This window comes from Borostomias antarcticus (genome assembly GCF_949987555.1).
Source record: "Borostomias antarcticus genome assembly, chromosome: 25".
NCBI lineage: Eukaryota > Metazoa > Chordata > Actinopteri > Stomiiformes > Stomiidae > Borostomias > Borostomias antarcticus.
The window spans coordinates 13,534,371-13,549,988 of NC_140258.1; the positions used below are offsets into that span (position 1 = coordinate 13,534,371).

General features: G+C 46.7%; 1 protein-coding gene across 2 annotated transcripts in view; it reads right to left on the bottom strand.

The window, feature by feature from the left end:
- The window catches only part of lrrc1 (leucine rich repeat containing 1), a 30,686-nt gene that overhangs the window by 11,643 nt on the left and 3,425 nt on the right, over window positions 1-15,618 (bottom strand). For both annotated transcript variants that reach the window (XR_014631024.1, XM_084458656.1), the window contains exons 2-5: window positions 11,523-11,640; window positions 10,244-10,322; window positions 7,313-7,402; window positions 592-648 (exon numbers count right to left, since the gene is read on the bottom strand). Coding sequence is in view for 1 of the 2 variants with exons in the window: in XM_084458656.1 (XP_084314782.1) it covers window positions 592-648; window positions 7,313-7,402; window positions 10,244-10,322; window positions 11,523-11,640 (344 nt within the window). In the remaining variant the exon portion in view is untranslated. The remainder of the gene's footprint in view (window positions 1-591; window positions 649-7,312; window positions 7,403-10,243; window positions 10,323-11,522; window positions 11,641-15,618) is intronic.

The window sequence follows — 15,618 nt, forward strand, 5'->3', positions numbered from 1 at the left end:
ACAGCTGTAGTGGGGCTGTTATTAATTACAGGATTCCTATCCTTGGATCTGATAGTTAGTAATGGACCCAGTGGAGCCAAGCCGTTAGCGTACAAAACGTTTCCTGTGAATTACATATAAATCATATGATACCTGAACTTTTTTTCTCATTACAATGAGGAGTCAAATCAGATAAATAAATTACATTATCTTCCTGGATCTAGCTTTTACATACAAACTGAGGTGTGTTTGATGATAGCTCAATTTCCTTTTTTTTTTTCTTCTAATGCCTCTGGCTATAAGTGTACCAAACGTCATGCTTTTATCACAACATGCACAACTGTTATGGTTATCCGTCCCACTAGACGTCCAGAGTGATCTGCTGAGAGAAGCAGAATGTGAGCTTGTGAGATCAGGATGGTCTTATGAGGGTAGTTACTGATGGCGTTGCCTTGCTTCTGATAACTCTGCCCACTGCAGTGTGTGTGTGTGTGTGTGTGTGTGTAACATGGGAACCTTATATCCTATTGGTCCAGCCATACCCAGTAGAATACTATTGGTTCAGTCAGATTCCCGGTAGAATGCCATTGGTCCAGGCATCTGAATACTCACTCTGGTAAATATGTTAGCAGGTTCTCTCGGAGCTCCAGTGATACAAGGTTGGAGAGACTGCAGACACACAACAAAATAGGATGTTTGTTAGTCAAATAAACAGCACAAACAACAACAAAACAAAGCCCAAGAAAAAAATATAGGTTTGTCTGCTGAAAGAAACAATGCATGATGCCTCCGATAAAAACATTAAGAACAAACAAATACTAAACAGAGATGCTGGCGTGGCTCTCCAGCGACATCCAATCACAGGATTTCCATCAGGAGCCCTTTGCTTGTCCTCTCAGTGACCAATGACCAAGATATAACTCATTTTCTACGCAACCTACCCAGTGGCCAGTAGGCAAAATGATGGTCCTGAGTGCTTGCGTGTCGGAAATCCTCTGACAGAAAGTTGCAGACACCTTTTCACATGCGTGTTTCCAGTGTAAGCCAGGCTTTATCAAAGTTGACATCCACTATAATCAAATGGTACATACACATGGTAGCCTTTTGTTGAATGAGCTGTGAGGTGTGAATCCTAAGCAACCTGCCGGGTGGTGAGCACATGCTTGAAATACAGTAGACCAACATACAGATGTGTAACAGCTGTCAAAGCTGTGTGCTGGAAAGTCCCCGTCAGTGCATAGAGATACAAATATAGTTTGCGGTGCTCATTCAAATGTCTTATCTTTTTTACGCCTTTAACCAACTACCTTGTGAAATGTCACATTTTTTTCTTCTTTATTTTTTTTTGTGTAACTTAAATCTTTATTGAAAGTTACACAATTACAAAAACACATGCTAGAGAACACATTTCAATCAAAATCCCACAGAAAACGTACACCACATCAAACAAGCATGTAACAAAAAATAAAGGAAAAACAAAACAAAAATAATCAGGTGACATGTCAGCTTCCCCCTTATTTTAATGCAACATCATATTTATTTTTTCTTCTTTCTAATTCTAAAGTGAAGCATGCCTGTAATACAGTATATCTACCCTGAGACAGCCTCCATCAGTCTAATCAACAGTTATATGACCTCAGGACTGCCTTCGGTCCAAGGTACAGGTTCAGTTCAGGTTCAGTACAGCTAGACAAGCTGCACAGGTCATGTCACCATGGCTTTGTGGTGGTGAGGCAACAATAGACCATAGTATTCTAAACCGCATACTATACTAGTAGTATGTACTGATTTTGCCAAAATGCAGTATGCAGTATGTGAACAGAAAGAAAATCTGCAGTAATTACTACTAGTAACTACCAATAACTAATGTAATTGCTTAGTAATTTCCTAGTAATAATGTAGATATTGCAGGGTTTACTAGTGGGTAACTATATGATTACTACTAGTAACTACCAATAACTAATGGTAATTACTTGGTAATTTCCTAGAAATCATGTAGATATTACAGGGTTTACTAGTTGTAACTACATGGTAACTACTCCTGGTAACTACCGGTAACTGCCAGTAATTTGTTGGTAATTCCCTAGTAATAATGTAGATATTACCAGGGTATTACTATGTTATTACCGTGCTGTAATGTAAAGTTGTACCGAGATCTGATTGCTAGCTAAAACCATCATTGGTTTAACACATCATTGGTTTAACGTTGATGTATATGTGGATTGAAAACATATTTGCGTTTACAGTTGTTTTCTGGAGGTGGTTTGGCTGAACAGATAACAATTTGTCTTCAAAACATTTTGGGTGCATTTACACCTGCACTTCCAAGTGGTTTAGCACTATCAGATTGCAATATGATCACCCAAAACAGATTTTAATGCCAGTTGTAAATGGGGTCTATGACATGTGGTGATTGCTTTAGTGTTCAGATGAGCAGCACCCAGGTAGGAGCTACAAAACATTGGGTTAGTGGCTAAGGTGACAGAACCATGTAATGAAAGTTAGTTCAAACCCAAGAGACAATAGCTCTTATGGTTTCTATTCATCTTGACAAACGTAGAGACATTCTGTGGTGTTTGTCTTTTTAGATCATGAGGGAAAAGAGACAAGGCAAACAAGTCCCTGACTCAATGTCCTGGTGTGTAATATACATGTCTGACATGTAACACATGGGACCCATGAAGACTAGGGCCCAGGGATTAACAGAGCAGCATTGAGCTGTAATCTACACAATCTCCCCGGACTAACAAACTGACTAACCCTGCTTTGCTCTCACAACAATGAGCAGAGTTTTTTTTGTAATCTTTGTTTTGTTGTGGGGTTTTTCTGGTCAGAGCGCGGTGGGTTAGTGTGCCAGATTAAAAACAGACAGACAAATCTCTGGCTCAAAAGCTTGTTGTCAAGAGATTTTGTGGCTTCGACATCTCAGGCAAGAAAGAAACTATAGAGCACATCCGCCTGATTGCCTGTCTGCCTGCTCTACACACACACACACACACACACACACACCTGCTCTGCACGCACACACACGCACACACACACACACACACACACACACACACACACACACACACACACACGTGGTACACAAATACACACATAACTACATGCTCCAGCATGTTAGGGTGCTTAGGATCTGACCACAATCACTGCCAGCCATCCAGACCTCTGACAGTCAGCCAACCGGCCTTGAAATTCTTCCATAACCTGTTCCTCAACCTTGTGGTTTACTACGCTAGCTTCCCTGCTCAGACAGACAGGACAGAGAGACCAGACAGAGAGACAGGACAGAGAGACAGGACAGAGAGAGAGACAGGCAGGTAGGCAGATAGTCTCGTGATACCAGACAATCCAAAATATCCGCCTTCAGAATGTCTGGAGAACTCTACGTTGAAATAGGCGCTAGAACGCCGGTGAACGGCCGGTAACAAGACTACGCCTACTGCTTTGGATTGGTTCAAACATGAACAAACCAATGCTCCAAAGACTATGGATTGGTTCTGCAATGGAGTTGTTTTAGTTGTTTAAGTCTCTTGGATTGGTTCTGGAATGCTTGTTTTTTTTAACTCTCTTATTGTTTTCACCGACTTTATGCAACAAAATCTGAATGAAAGTCCTCAGTCTGTAGTTGAGCAAAGCGTTTAGAGACCGACTTGTGAGTCTAGAAGCCGGTCAGGCAGCCGGTCAGACAGACGCTAGGCAGGTAAGAGAGGCAGACAGGCAGCGCGCTCCTCTCTGCCAGGGTGATGTTATATAAGACAGAGAGATAAATTACGGACCACATGTCTTCAGGAGAACAGAGGCCTTGAAATTCCTCCATAACCGGTTTCCCAACCTTGTCATTCTTGCTACAGTATGCTAACTTCCCTGCTTAGACAGACAGAGAGACAGACAAAGAGAGACAGACAGAGACAGACAGACAGAGACAGACAGAGACAGACAGACAGACAGACAGACAGACAGACAGACAGACAGACAGACAGAGACAGACAGACAGACAGACAGACAGACAGACAGACAGAGAGAGACAGACAGACAGACAGACAGACAGACAGACAGACAGACAGACAGACACTTAGTAGGCAGGTAAGCCAGGCTGACAGCAGACAGGCAGGATGGTCCTATCTGCCAGAGTGATATGAGGAGCGACAGACAGATACCGTCCGTCTCCACGTGTCTTTAGGACGGTAGGCTGGACCAGGAGGGCAGAGGAGGAGAGACAGATGAGACGATGACAGAGATGGATGACAGAAGAGGACGACAGGTGTGGCTCGTCTGTAGTCTGTCAACTCTGAGTCCCCAGAGCCCTCACCCCCCCCCCCCCCCCCCCTCCCTCCCTTCCTCCTTTCCACACGTCCTCTGCCCATCCCTCCCTCCTACACCTCCCTCCCCCTCCCTCCCTTTCCTCTGCCTATCTCTCCCTCCTACACCTCCCTCCGCCTCCCTCCCTTTCCTCTGCCCATCCCTCCCTCCTACACCTCCCTCCCCCTCCCTCCCTTTCCTCTGCCCATCCCTCCCTCCTACACCTCCCTCCCTTTCCTCTGCCTATCTCTCCCTCCTACACCTCCTTCCCCTTTCCCATGCTCCTCCTCTTCTCCCAGCCAATCAGAGACCCTGGAGGAAGCGTCAGAGACTCAGAGAAGAGAGAGAGAGCAGCCATGTCCAATCTGACACGGACGTAGGTCTCAGGAGTGAGCATGTCAAGCCAGGTTCACATACAGCACAACAGCCGCAACGAGACACTCACAATATTTCCTTGTGATGCTGAATCTTGGAAAAAAAACAGTTTTAGGACTTATTCCAGATTGTGTTCCAGATTGGCAGTTCCGAAACTGAAAATTCTCCAATTGGCTTGTCTTCCGTCTGTTAACCCGGCTTCTTCGGACAAGAGGGCTAGCTGCAACACACACAGCAGGCTAGCTGCAACACACACAGCAGGCTAGCTGCAACACACACAGCAGGCTAGCTGCAACACACACAGCAGGCTAGCTGCAACACACACAGCAGGCTAGCTGCAACACACACAGCAGGCTAGCTGCAACACACACAGCAGGCTATGTTTGATCAATACTGGATTTCCAGAGAACTCCCAGTGAGGGTTCAGACTAAGCAGACGCAAAGACACGGCCCGACAACACTAGTTCTCCAATGAGATGTTTCACTCTGCTTAATCTTTAATGCTGTGAGAAAAATACAGCTAATATGACAAGCACCCCCAACACTGCTCCCAACACTACCCCCAACACTACCCCCAACACTGCCCCCAACACTACCCCCAACACTACCCCCAACACTGCCCCCAACACTACCCCCAACACTGCCCCAACACTACCCCCAACACTGCCCCCAACACTGCCTCAACACTACCCCCAACACTGCCCCAACACTGCCCTCAACACTACCCCCAACACTGCCCCCAACACTGCCCCAACACTGCTCCCAACACTACCCCCAACACTACCCCCAACACTGCCCCAACACTGCCCCAACACTACCCCCAACACTACCCCTACTGCCCTCAACACTGCCCCCAACACTGCCCTCAACACTGCCCCCAACACTGCCCCCAACACTGCCCTCAACACTACCCCCAACACTACCCTCAACACTACCCTCAACACTACCCCCAACACTGCCCCAACACTACCCCCAACACTACCCCCACTGCCCTCAACACTGCCCTCAACACTGCCCTCAACACTGCCCTCAACACTGCCCTCAACACTACCCCCAACACTGCCCCAACACTACCCCCAACACTACCCCCACTGCCCTCAACACTGCCCTCAACACTACCCCCAACACTGCCCCCAACACTGCCCCAACACTGCCCCCAACACTACCCCCAACACTGCCCCCAACACTGCCCTCAACACTGCCCCAACACTGCCCCCAACACTGCCCCAACACTACCCCCAACACTGCCCCCAACACTGCCCCAACACTACCCTCAACACTGCCCCCAACACTACCCCCAACACTGCCCCAACACTGCCCCCAACACTACCCCCAATACTGCCCCAACACTACCCCCAACACTGCCCCCAACACTACCCCCAACACTACCCCCAACACTGCCCCCAACACTACCCCCAACACTGCCCCCAACACTACCCTCAATACTGCCCCAACACTGCACCCAACACTACCCCCAACACTGCCCCCAACACTACCCCCAACACTACCCCCAACACTGCCCTCAACACTGCCCCCAACACTGCCCCCAACACTGCCCCAACACTGCCCTCAACACTGCCCTCAACACTGCCCCCAACACTGCCCCCAACACTGCCCCAACACTGCCCCCAACACTGCCCCCAACACTGCCCCAACACTGCCCTCAACACTGCCCTCAACACTGCCCCCAACACTGCCCCCAACACTGCCCCAACACTGCCCTCAACACTGCCCTCAACACTGCCCTCAACACTGCCCCCAACACTGCCCTCAACACTGCCCCCAACACTGCCCCCAACACTGCCCCCAACACTGCCCCCAACACTGCCCTCAACACTGCCCCCAACACTGCCCCAACACTGCCCCCAACACTGCCCCAACACTGCCCTCAACACTGCCCCCAACACTGCCCCCACTGCGAGGTGTAACTCCATATTGCTCAGCAGATCAGCAGATTGAATATGTCTTAATGGATGGCCACAAGTGTAGCATTACAGGCTGTCTGTAATCTAGGCCCATTTATCAGTGTGGGACAGGACAGACACACATCTGGTAAATATAGCACTTCAACCTCCCTGGGTGAGGGCTCGTCTTAATCTCTCATCTACAGCAGTAGGCAGGACTCTCTGACTGGATCGCTCTATGACATGTTCTAGTTAGGAAGGAGGGAGGGTAGATAGCGATCAAGAGAGAGAGAGAGGGAGAGAGGGAGAGAGAGAGGGAGGGGGGGGAGAGAGGTAAAAGAGAGAAAGAGAGAGAAGGATAGATGACATTCTACAGTCACTGAGTAGTCAGAAGAAACTGGCTCAGCGGAGGAAATTACACAGGAAATGAAGTCGGTCGCAGGGGAAGAGAGGACAGGAAACAGACAGAACACACCGAACGCTCGTCTGCCATCTTTGCCTTGTCCCTGCCCCTCAGAACTACCAAAACATGTTTGCTGAAGATTTCCAGCCCTGATAACATACTAAATGATCCTTACTGTATGCCTTACTGGGTGAGACTGTGAAAGATATCGCTGGTATTCACACACCAGGGAACAGTAGTTGCTACCTCCCTGCTACACTGGGCAGAGAGGAGGAATTCAATCAAACACTGACAACCCCATCAACACAACATCTGACAGACTTTGGGAGAAAGAGGAGGAGATACTTACTTCCCAATGTTTTCTGGAAGGGCCTGAAGTGAAATGTCGTTGAGGGAAAGGCATGTGAGACTCCGTAGCTCTGGAAAGCTCTCTGGCAACCTGGGAGAGACGGGAGGGACGGTCAGATCACAGCAGCGCTCAGGACCGTGACAACTGGGACGTTCACGTAACAGTAGAAGACACGCCGACACCTAGTGCTGAGGTCACACTACATAATTTTATCCCGATTTTCCGCTTGCCAACAAGTTTTCTGAAATCGCAGGCAAAAGCCACAGCTCGGACGCACCCTATACTGTATGTGAGTGTGTATGTGTGCAGGTACTGTATGTGTGAGTGTATGTGTGCAGGTACTGTATGTGTGAGTGTACACACATGCGCATGCCAGTACTCCCCACCTCAAATAAGTGGTTCACATACTAACACAGGCTAGGCTGTAACTAGGCGGTCTCCAAAACCGTAGCGACAGCCCATCTCTTGAACAATCCCTTCTGATGGAGCTAGCTTCCCACAATGCAACATGTTGCTCCACCGATGTGATAATCACTCACAGACCTGACTGTGGGGCAGAATGGAGCCTGATCACACGCAGCAGCATCACAAAGGTTCAACCCCAGTTTGTGAAAAAATCACTGATTGAGCGGCAAATACTTTGACAGGCACTAGGTGAGATGAGAAACGGCTACGATGAGACAGTGAAGAGAGTGTGTATTGATGAGACAGAAGAGAGTGTGTATTAAGGAGATAGTTAAGAGTGTGTGTATTGCATCGAGGCGTTCATTACATCGAGTCAACACTTCCATGGACTCTAAATCCGAAGATGTAGCAGTATGAATGTCATTATGACATAATTGACCAAAATTATCGATTATTTTGAGAAATGATTTATTTACATCGAGTCGACACTTAAAGGAGTAGTAAAGGGAAAATGCATGTTTAGCCCTGTTTTAAGGTTACTTATGATCATATACAATGGTTCAGATCAAAACATTGACAAAACTAGCACTTTCGAGAAAGTTGATAATTGCTCTACCACCGTTTTGGTCATACAATGGATGTGGATGGGCATCTTGAAAAATCATTCAAAAACATGTTCAACTCTCGATTTCAATTAATTAATTTTGAATTATGTAAAATAGGGATGTGCACAGATAGTTGTTTATCTGACTATATGGCGCAGCTTCTGCTAGTCGTTTAGGAAATACTAGTTGGCTGAACTAAATATAATATAATTTGATTTTTTTATGTTTTATTTATTTAAATAATGAAAGTCACCTCACTCACCATAGCCTACTCGGGTGTAGGGTTGGGTTATTGTCACACTATGGACCCGACGGGTGGATATAACCCAAGGCAAGCACGTGAACTGGAGTTTAGTCATATGCATGTTCCCACTGTGACCCCTGGCCTAGTAAGCATGTTAATAGGGATATGAGAGAGAGAGAGAGAGAGAGAGAGAGAGAGAGAGAGAGAGAGAGAGAGAGAGAGAGAGAGAGAGAGAGAGAGAGAGAGAGAGAGAGAGAGAGGTTCCAATCCTTACTACAGCGTTATAGTAGTAGTCGAGCAGCTATGATCATCATCATCAGTCAAACTAAATGATCCCAGAGCATGTGAGCAGACTGGGTGGTTTCTCAGTGGAGCGCAGAGTGTGTTTTTTCCAAAAAGTCTGAACAATCGTCATTCTCTCCTGCTCCAATTCCGCTCCGATCAGACAGAATGTCATCTCGTTCACTCTGGCGAGATCAAGAATCGGTCAACTTCGGTTGAGTGGGTGGATTCTAATGTCTGGACCCTGTCTAGCTCAGACCATAAGTTTGAAGCATGCCTGATCATTTCTGTCAGGGAAACAAGCACATTCATTTACAGCTGCATGAGGCTCTAGGAGAAATAATGACAGCCAGTCAGAATGGAGCATTCATCCAAGCCATGGTAGAATGATTTATATAGACTGACGGTGAGTCTGTGAATGTGACTGTGAAGTCTGTTAGTAGAAAATATGTATATAACCCAATGACCTGTTTTTATTAGCCTACTGAACAAAAAAACATAATTAGCCTAGGCCAACACAGAATCTATGGGCCATCGAGCTCCATAGGGCTATTATCATGTGAAGAATACATTTGATTGAATTTCATTTTATTTTAATCTTGGGATGAATTACAGGCCTAATGATAGAGCCAGATAATGACAGCTGATCAAATGTTAAGAGCTGCACAGCAGTGGAGGTCACTGTCAGAATATGAATGAAGTGCATTCGTAGCCAGGCCTATAGCAGGCCTATAGCAGGCCTATAGCAGGCCTATAGCAGGCCTATAGCAGGCCTATAGCAGGCCTATAACAGGCCTATAGCAGGCCTATAACAGGCCTATAGCAGGCCTATAGCAGGCCTATAGCAGGCCTATAGCAGGCCTATAACAGGCCTATAGCAGGCCTATAGCAGGCCTATAACAGGCCTATAGCAGGCCTATGTCTTCTATTGTCTAAGCCTACTATCTGAATTAAATTCCTAGTTAATGCCCTCTGTGTGTGTGTGTGTGAGAGAGATGTATAGTGTAAATGCCTGTAGTCTACACCTCAGCAATTGAAGAGAACGAGCAAGATTTTTTTTTCAAAGCAGCTTTCTCTTTTTGGGGAGGGTGGGGGGGCAGAGCGATAGGGCGAAATAAAATATATTTTCGTGCTCAACTCCGCCAATGTTTTCTTGGATATTAGAATAGCCTAATTGAATGGTTAACAAACAACTGTATAAATATTATTTGAAGACATTAGATATGGTCTCTATTGGGCCAAACCTACAGTGTCTGTTTGTGTGTCTGTGTAGTTTTGGAAAACCTTAATAAAATAAGATCAACAACAAAATCAGAACAAAGGCCCCAATGTCAATTTCCTTTCATTTGGTGGTGGTGCCCAGTGGTTCTGCGTAGCGTCAGTCAGCTGAGGTACCTGGTTAGTGGGTTCCCACTGAAATCTGCCACCTGCAAGGCTTTACAGTATGAGATGCTCTCTGGGATCTCCATGATGTCTGTGGGAGGAAGGACACAGGTTAGAACGCCTCGTCAACACTGCTCATTCATACAACCTACGACTGAAAAACATGGAGGCTTCTGAGTTCTGGACCAGGCCTGATCTGTGTCTGGGAGAGCAGCCCGGAGAAGACCAGAGCTTAGAAACAAACACATCCAAAACCAAGATCATCCAAAACCAAGATCATCCAAAACCAAGATCATCCAAAACCAAGATCATCCAAAACCAAGATCATTCACACTTCTGAATCTCTGATTCAGACTCCATGTCAACAGACACCCCTACATGAAAGCATCCCTGTGAAGACGCGAGCGTCTATTTTCGAATCCGTTTGAAACACCACAATATGATGGTGGCTGGAGGCAGCCAAACATAGCAGCCGGGTCAGCGTCTCCTGGGCTTCTGTAATCAGCGGTAATGAGTGTTCTGGATGTGGCTGAGCCAGCCGGGACCAGCAGCGCAGCTCGCTGACCCACCACTCAGACATGTGGGCAGAACCACACCGCTGGGTCTGAGGGAGGAGGCGGGTAGAACCACACCGCTGGGTCTGAGGGAGGAGGCGGGTAGGGCCGTCCAGAGACTGTCAGCAGAGTACAGTAGATTAGTAGCGTGCAGTAGATTACAGTAGAGTAGAGAGCAGCAGACTAGAGTAGAGAAGAGTGAAGTAGAGTATAGTGTAGAGAGAACAGTAGAACACAGTAGAGTCATGGCTGAACATCACATGCTGTCTGACCAACCATGCCTTCTGCTGTCTCATGTCCAGCCGTTCTGGACAGAGAGAGACTGCTGACCTCAGGTCATTCTGGACAGACAGACTGCTGGCCTCAGGTCATTCTGGACAGACAGACTGCTGGCCTCAGGTCATGTTGTGTCTATCCGGGATGGTTGGGGGGACACAGATCAATCTTAGCCCTAATCGAAGTGCCTTTTGTTTTTAATGTGCATCGAGAAATCCAGTCTGCTGTGTTTGACCTAAGTGGATCAGTGTTGTATTGTTTGGTGATGGGAAAGCTTGGTGTTGATGTAGGTGTTGGTGGAGGTGGAGGTGTTGGTGTTAGTGCTGTAGGTACTGTAGGTGTTGGTGGAGGTGGAGGTGTTGGTGTTAGTGCTGTAGGTGCTGTAGGTGTTGGTGGAGGTGGTGGTAGTAGTGGTTGATGGTGTGTGTATCAGAAAAGTCGTTTTATTTATTTTTTCTCACCATTTCGAGACACATCCAGCTCCACCAGTTGCATGAAGTTAGCGATCTCAGGAGGAAGTCTCTGGATCTCATTGTCACTCAGACCCAGCTTTCTTAGCTTCACCAACTGGAAAAAAGGCTAAAAGAAGACAAGGACATGATGGTCATTAGACACACAGAAGGCTATACTAGTACAATAAAGGTGCATTCTGTCAATTTCTATATTTAATTTCTGACCAGTTGTATTTGGTCACAAAAGTTTCAATTGGAGCAAAGTGAGGTCAGTGAGAGTAGTCAGTGGCCTGGCAAATATTGTCCCTCTCCTCCTGACGTAATCCACTGTTCTGCTCATTCTGGCTGGCCTACTTACGGTGGTGCTGGCTCACCCTAAGCCTGGCACAACGCATGCTCTACCCTGGGGGATCGGATAGGCATCATTTTGAGGAGGTCTGGTCTAATGCATGCACATGGTGTGAGTTATCTAAATGATAGCCCATGAAGTAGCTGGCTAAGACAACTCTGACAGCCAACTTTAGGCTGAAGGCAGAGTGGGTTAGGCCAGATGAGGGGAGTTGTACGGGCTCTGCACATTGCTCCAGATCTCTCTGTGGTACCCTGTAGCCTAGCTTAGCCTGGTACCCTGTAGCCTAACTTAGCCTAGCCAAGCATCCATACTGAGCCGGTGATGCGCAAGCATATCCATTTAGCATGGCCCGCCAGCATAATAGATCAATACAGTTATTTTCTTCATTGTTTACACCCGACCCCTAGTCCAGCACAATCCATGTGTGTGTTAGCTGAGGCCTGCCTGCACGCTAGGCTGGATCTAGTGTGTAAGCGCCGTGTTATGGCCTGGTTATTTGTCCGTGTGCCACCAGCACACTCAATGCTAACAGAGTTCTTAATTGCATTTATAATCACAGCCTTTTGCGATTACTTAATGCGGTTAATTGTGCAGCCCAACAGGATGGATGGGTGTTTCCTGTTCAGCGACTTGATTTATGGGTCAGAAATGCTACATGTCCAGTTCTGCATCCATCCATCAGGTAGCCATGTCATTCCTCTGCAGGGCTAATGACGTCCCTAATGGCGTCCCTGAGACCGAGTTGATGACTCACCCCAGCAGGACAGACATTAGGGGGAGAAGATGCATCTGAAAGCGTGGAACTAGCCTACAGTACCTCTGCTTTCAGGCTTGTCTTGTTTGTCAAGTTAAATCAAATGTCATATTTAGGCTATGGCCCGTTTTAACATCTTTTACAAGAGTCCATATATCAACATCAGAGTCCCAACCTAAACCCCTACCTTACATGGCCTCCTTTAAGAAAAATAGGATCTTTAACACACCGCTAGACCCTTGCTTTAACCTATCCAGATGTTAGATCAGACATACTACTTCAAAGAGGAGGAGGGAGGAAAGGCAGCATTTCTAGAGTATTGAAACAAGGCCCAGGCCTAGGAAAGGACTAGGAAGGACAAGTCTATATGCTGTTTCAACCCTCTCTGTTGACAGAGAGAAAGTCACAACCTGAGTTTCAGCTAGTCAGCCCCAAACAGAAACTCAATAGTTATTCTAATGTACCAAGTACCATTGCTTAGTCAATTAGCCACAATGATGAAACACTCTGGTAAACAGCAAACCTGTTCCACCTGTTTCCTCCACGCAACACGCCGTCCTCCACGCCTGCCCCACACGGCCCACGCCGTCCTTCACGCCTGCCCCACACGGCCCTCCCAAGTGGGCTACAGGCTGGGCCTATTATCCCCTCTCCACTCCCAAGTCAATATTTGAATATCATCATCACTTCTTCAGGGAAAGGGCTTCTGTAAACGTATTTGTCTAGGAGCCGGTTCTCTAGCAGAGGTTAGCCCAGGGGTGGTGTTAGCACTGTGCCATGTTTGAAAAGAGAAAGTGACAGCAGAACTAAATAGCCTACTCCCAGACCCAGCAGAGCTGCCCTCCTGCCCCCAGCCTGACAGGGAGGGTCCCGCATGCTGTCTGGGGTCCTCCGTGTGGTTGGGTCTCCAGGCCTGTTTGAGTTTCCTGAGCAACTATAGGCATGAAGCTTTATCATAATACTGTGTGGTTAAGAGAAAGTGACAAGAAATCCACCTGCACTGAGCTACCTTACCCTGAATAATAACACAACAGTTCAACTGAAAACAGAACCAGCAACAATGTCAAGTGTAAAACCTGACCTCACTGAACCAGCCTGAGCAGTCTGAGTAGGAGCAGGTCTGCCAAGGCCTGAGGAGATCTAGACTGGGCCACGATGCTCCAGGGATGAACTCATTAACTTAACCACAACCTGCACCAGCTCTAGGGAGGGGTCACACAAACCAACACAAGTGTAAAGCAATGGAGAATGTCAAACATTCCAGAAGCATTTGACACGGTCCCATCTCCACTCTCTCTGCCTGCTCTGACTCCTGCAGCAGAAACGGAGGGAAAACGAAATGGACTAGCTATCTATTGTTTTTCCACCGCAATGTACCGGGTCAACTTGATTCAACTTGACTCGACTTGTTTTTTTCACTTTGTTTTCCACTGCAGATAGTAGGGATTTCTCCATGCCCCCCCGCGTCAATGTCAATGGGAGCTCCAGAATTCACCCCCCAAAATATGTTTTTCCCTATGAACAATGAGAAAATGTTCAGCAATGCTAGCATAACATTTAGCCTACTATGTCAAGGAGTCGTTATATCTCTCTATTTCACTGTAATATATCTATAATTTCTATAATATATCAATAATTTCAATCAGCATAGGACTGCAACCTGGGCATCCGTGTTTAATTGTGCATAAAAACCATTCCACATTCCAGCTGTCAGTTTGAGGATTTATTGTGACAATACATGACAAAGAAATGACCCGTCAGTAAAGTTGTTACCACTATAGCATGCCACTGGCAGCTACTGTCCAACGCATTCGAATTCCACTGTTGTTTTGGAAGTGAAACGAGCATAAAATGTTTCAGCAATAAGCACTCTTCTCATTTAACTCAAAAGTCCCTGGCAGGTTTTTCAAGTTCAAAACAAACTATTAGAGCTAAGACCTGTATCTGTGAATTTCTTTCCACGTCACCTTTCTGCTCACTTCCTTCAGCTCGCTTGGAACCTCGAAAGAGGTGATCAGAAAAAAGTAGCAATTCAGCTCGACTCTACTCACCTTTTTTGCGCAGTGGAAAACCAAAAAAGCGAGTAGAGTCAAAACAAACTGCTACTTTTCCATGCAGTGGAAAAGCACTAGAACTGAGCTCAGCCTGTCAGCCAGTGGACCAGGAGAACTGGGGCCTAATTACCTTTATAGCCCACTTCTCTCCGCAGACAAAGCCCTCACCTTTAAACATTGCTAAGTGGAGGAACTACATCGGACACCATATTGTTCTCAGCCAACCTGCTTTGCAAGCACACATGTTTATACTTAACAGAAGATAATGGTGCTGCTAAAGGTAGTAAACTGTGTTCCAGAGGTATGGGGAACACAGGAACAAAACCCCAACACTGAGACCCCTCCAGGCCTAGAGGTATGGGGAACACAGGAACATTACCCCAATACTGAGACCCCTCCAGGCCTAGAGGTATGGGGAACACAGGAACAAAACCCCAACACTGAGACCCCTCCAGGCCTAGAGCCTTGTCTTCACAGCTCACTGTGGGAACAGATCAATTGGTAGTCTAAATCAAATTAATGGTGTTTGTTTTTTCATTTAATGATGTAAGACAATTAAAGGGGTAGTTCAGAATTTTAGACATAGAGCCTCACTTACGACTTTCCCATAATGTTGATGCAGAACATGTTCAGCTGATTTCATGCTGTCTCTCGTTCCGGCGTTAGCAGCACCTCAAGAAAAACTCACTTCACTCCATAGTTCCCCCAAATCCAATCAGATATGAGGACAGTCTGTCGCTGGCTCATTTGAGTTTTTATACCATCATTTTTGAAGCCCAACTAGTGTATTGTTGAACCCATTCGTTCAATGAGGAGTTTAGTTTATCAGGCGATCCTTACTTGTTTGGAGTGAATATAAGTGAGTTTCCTTTGAATGCTAGTCGGTTCGGTTGTGCTAGCATTAGCAGGCCGCTAACGCCCAAACGAGAGACAGCATGGAATCAG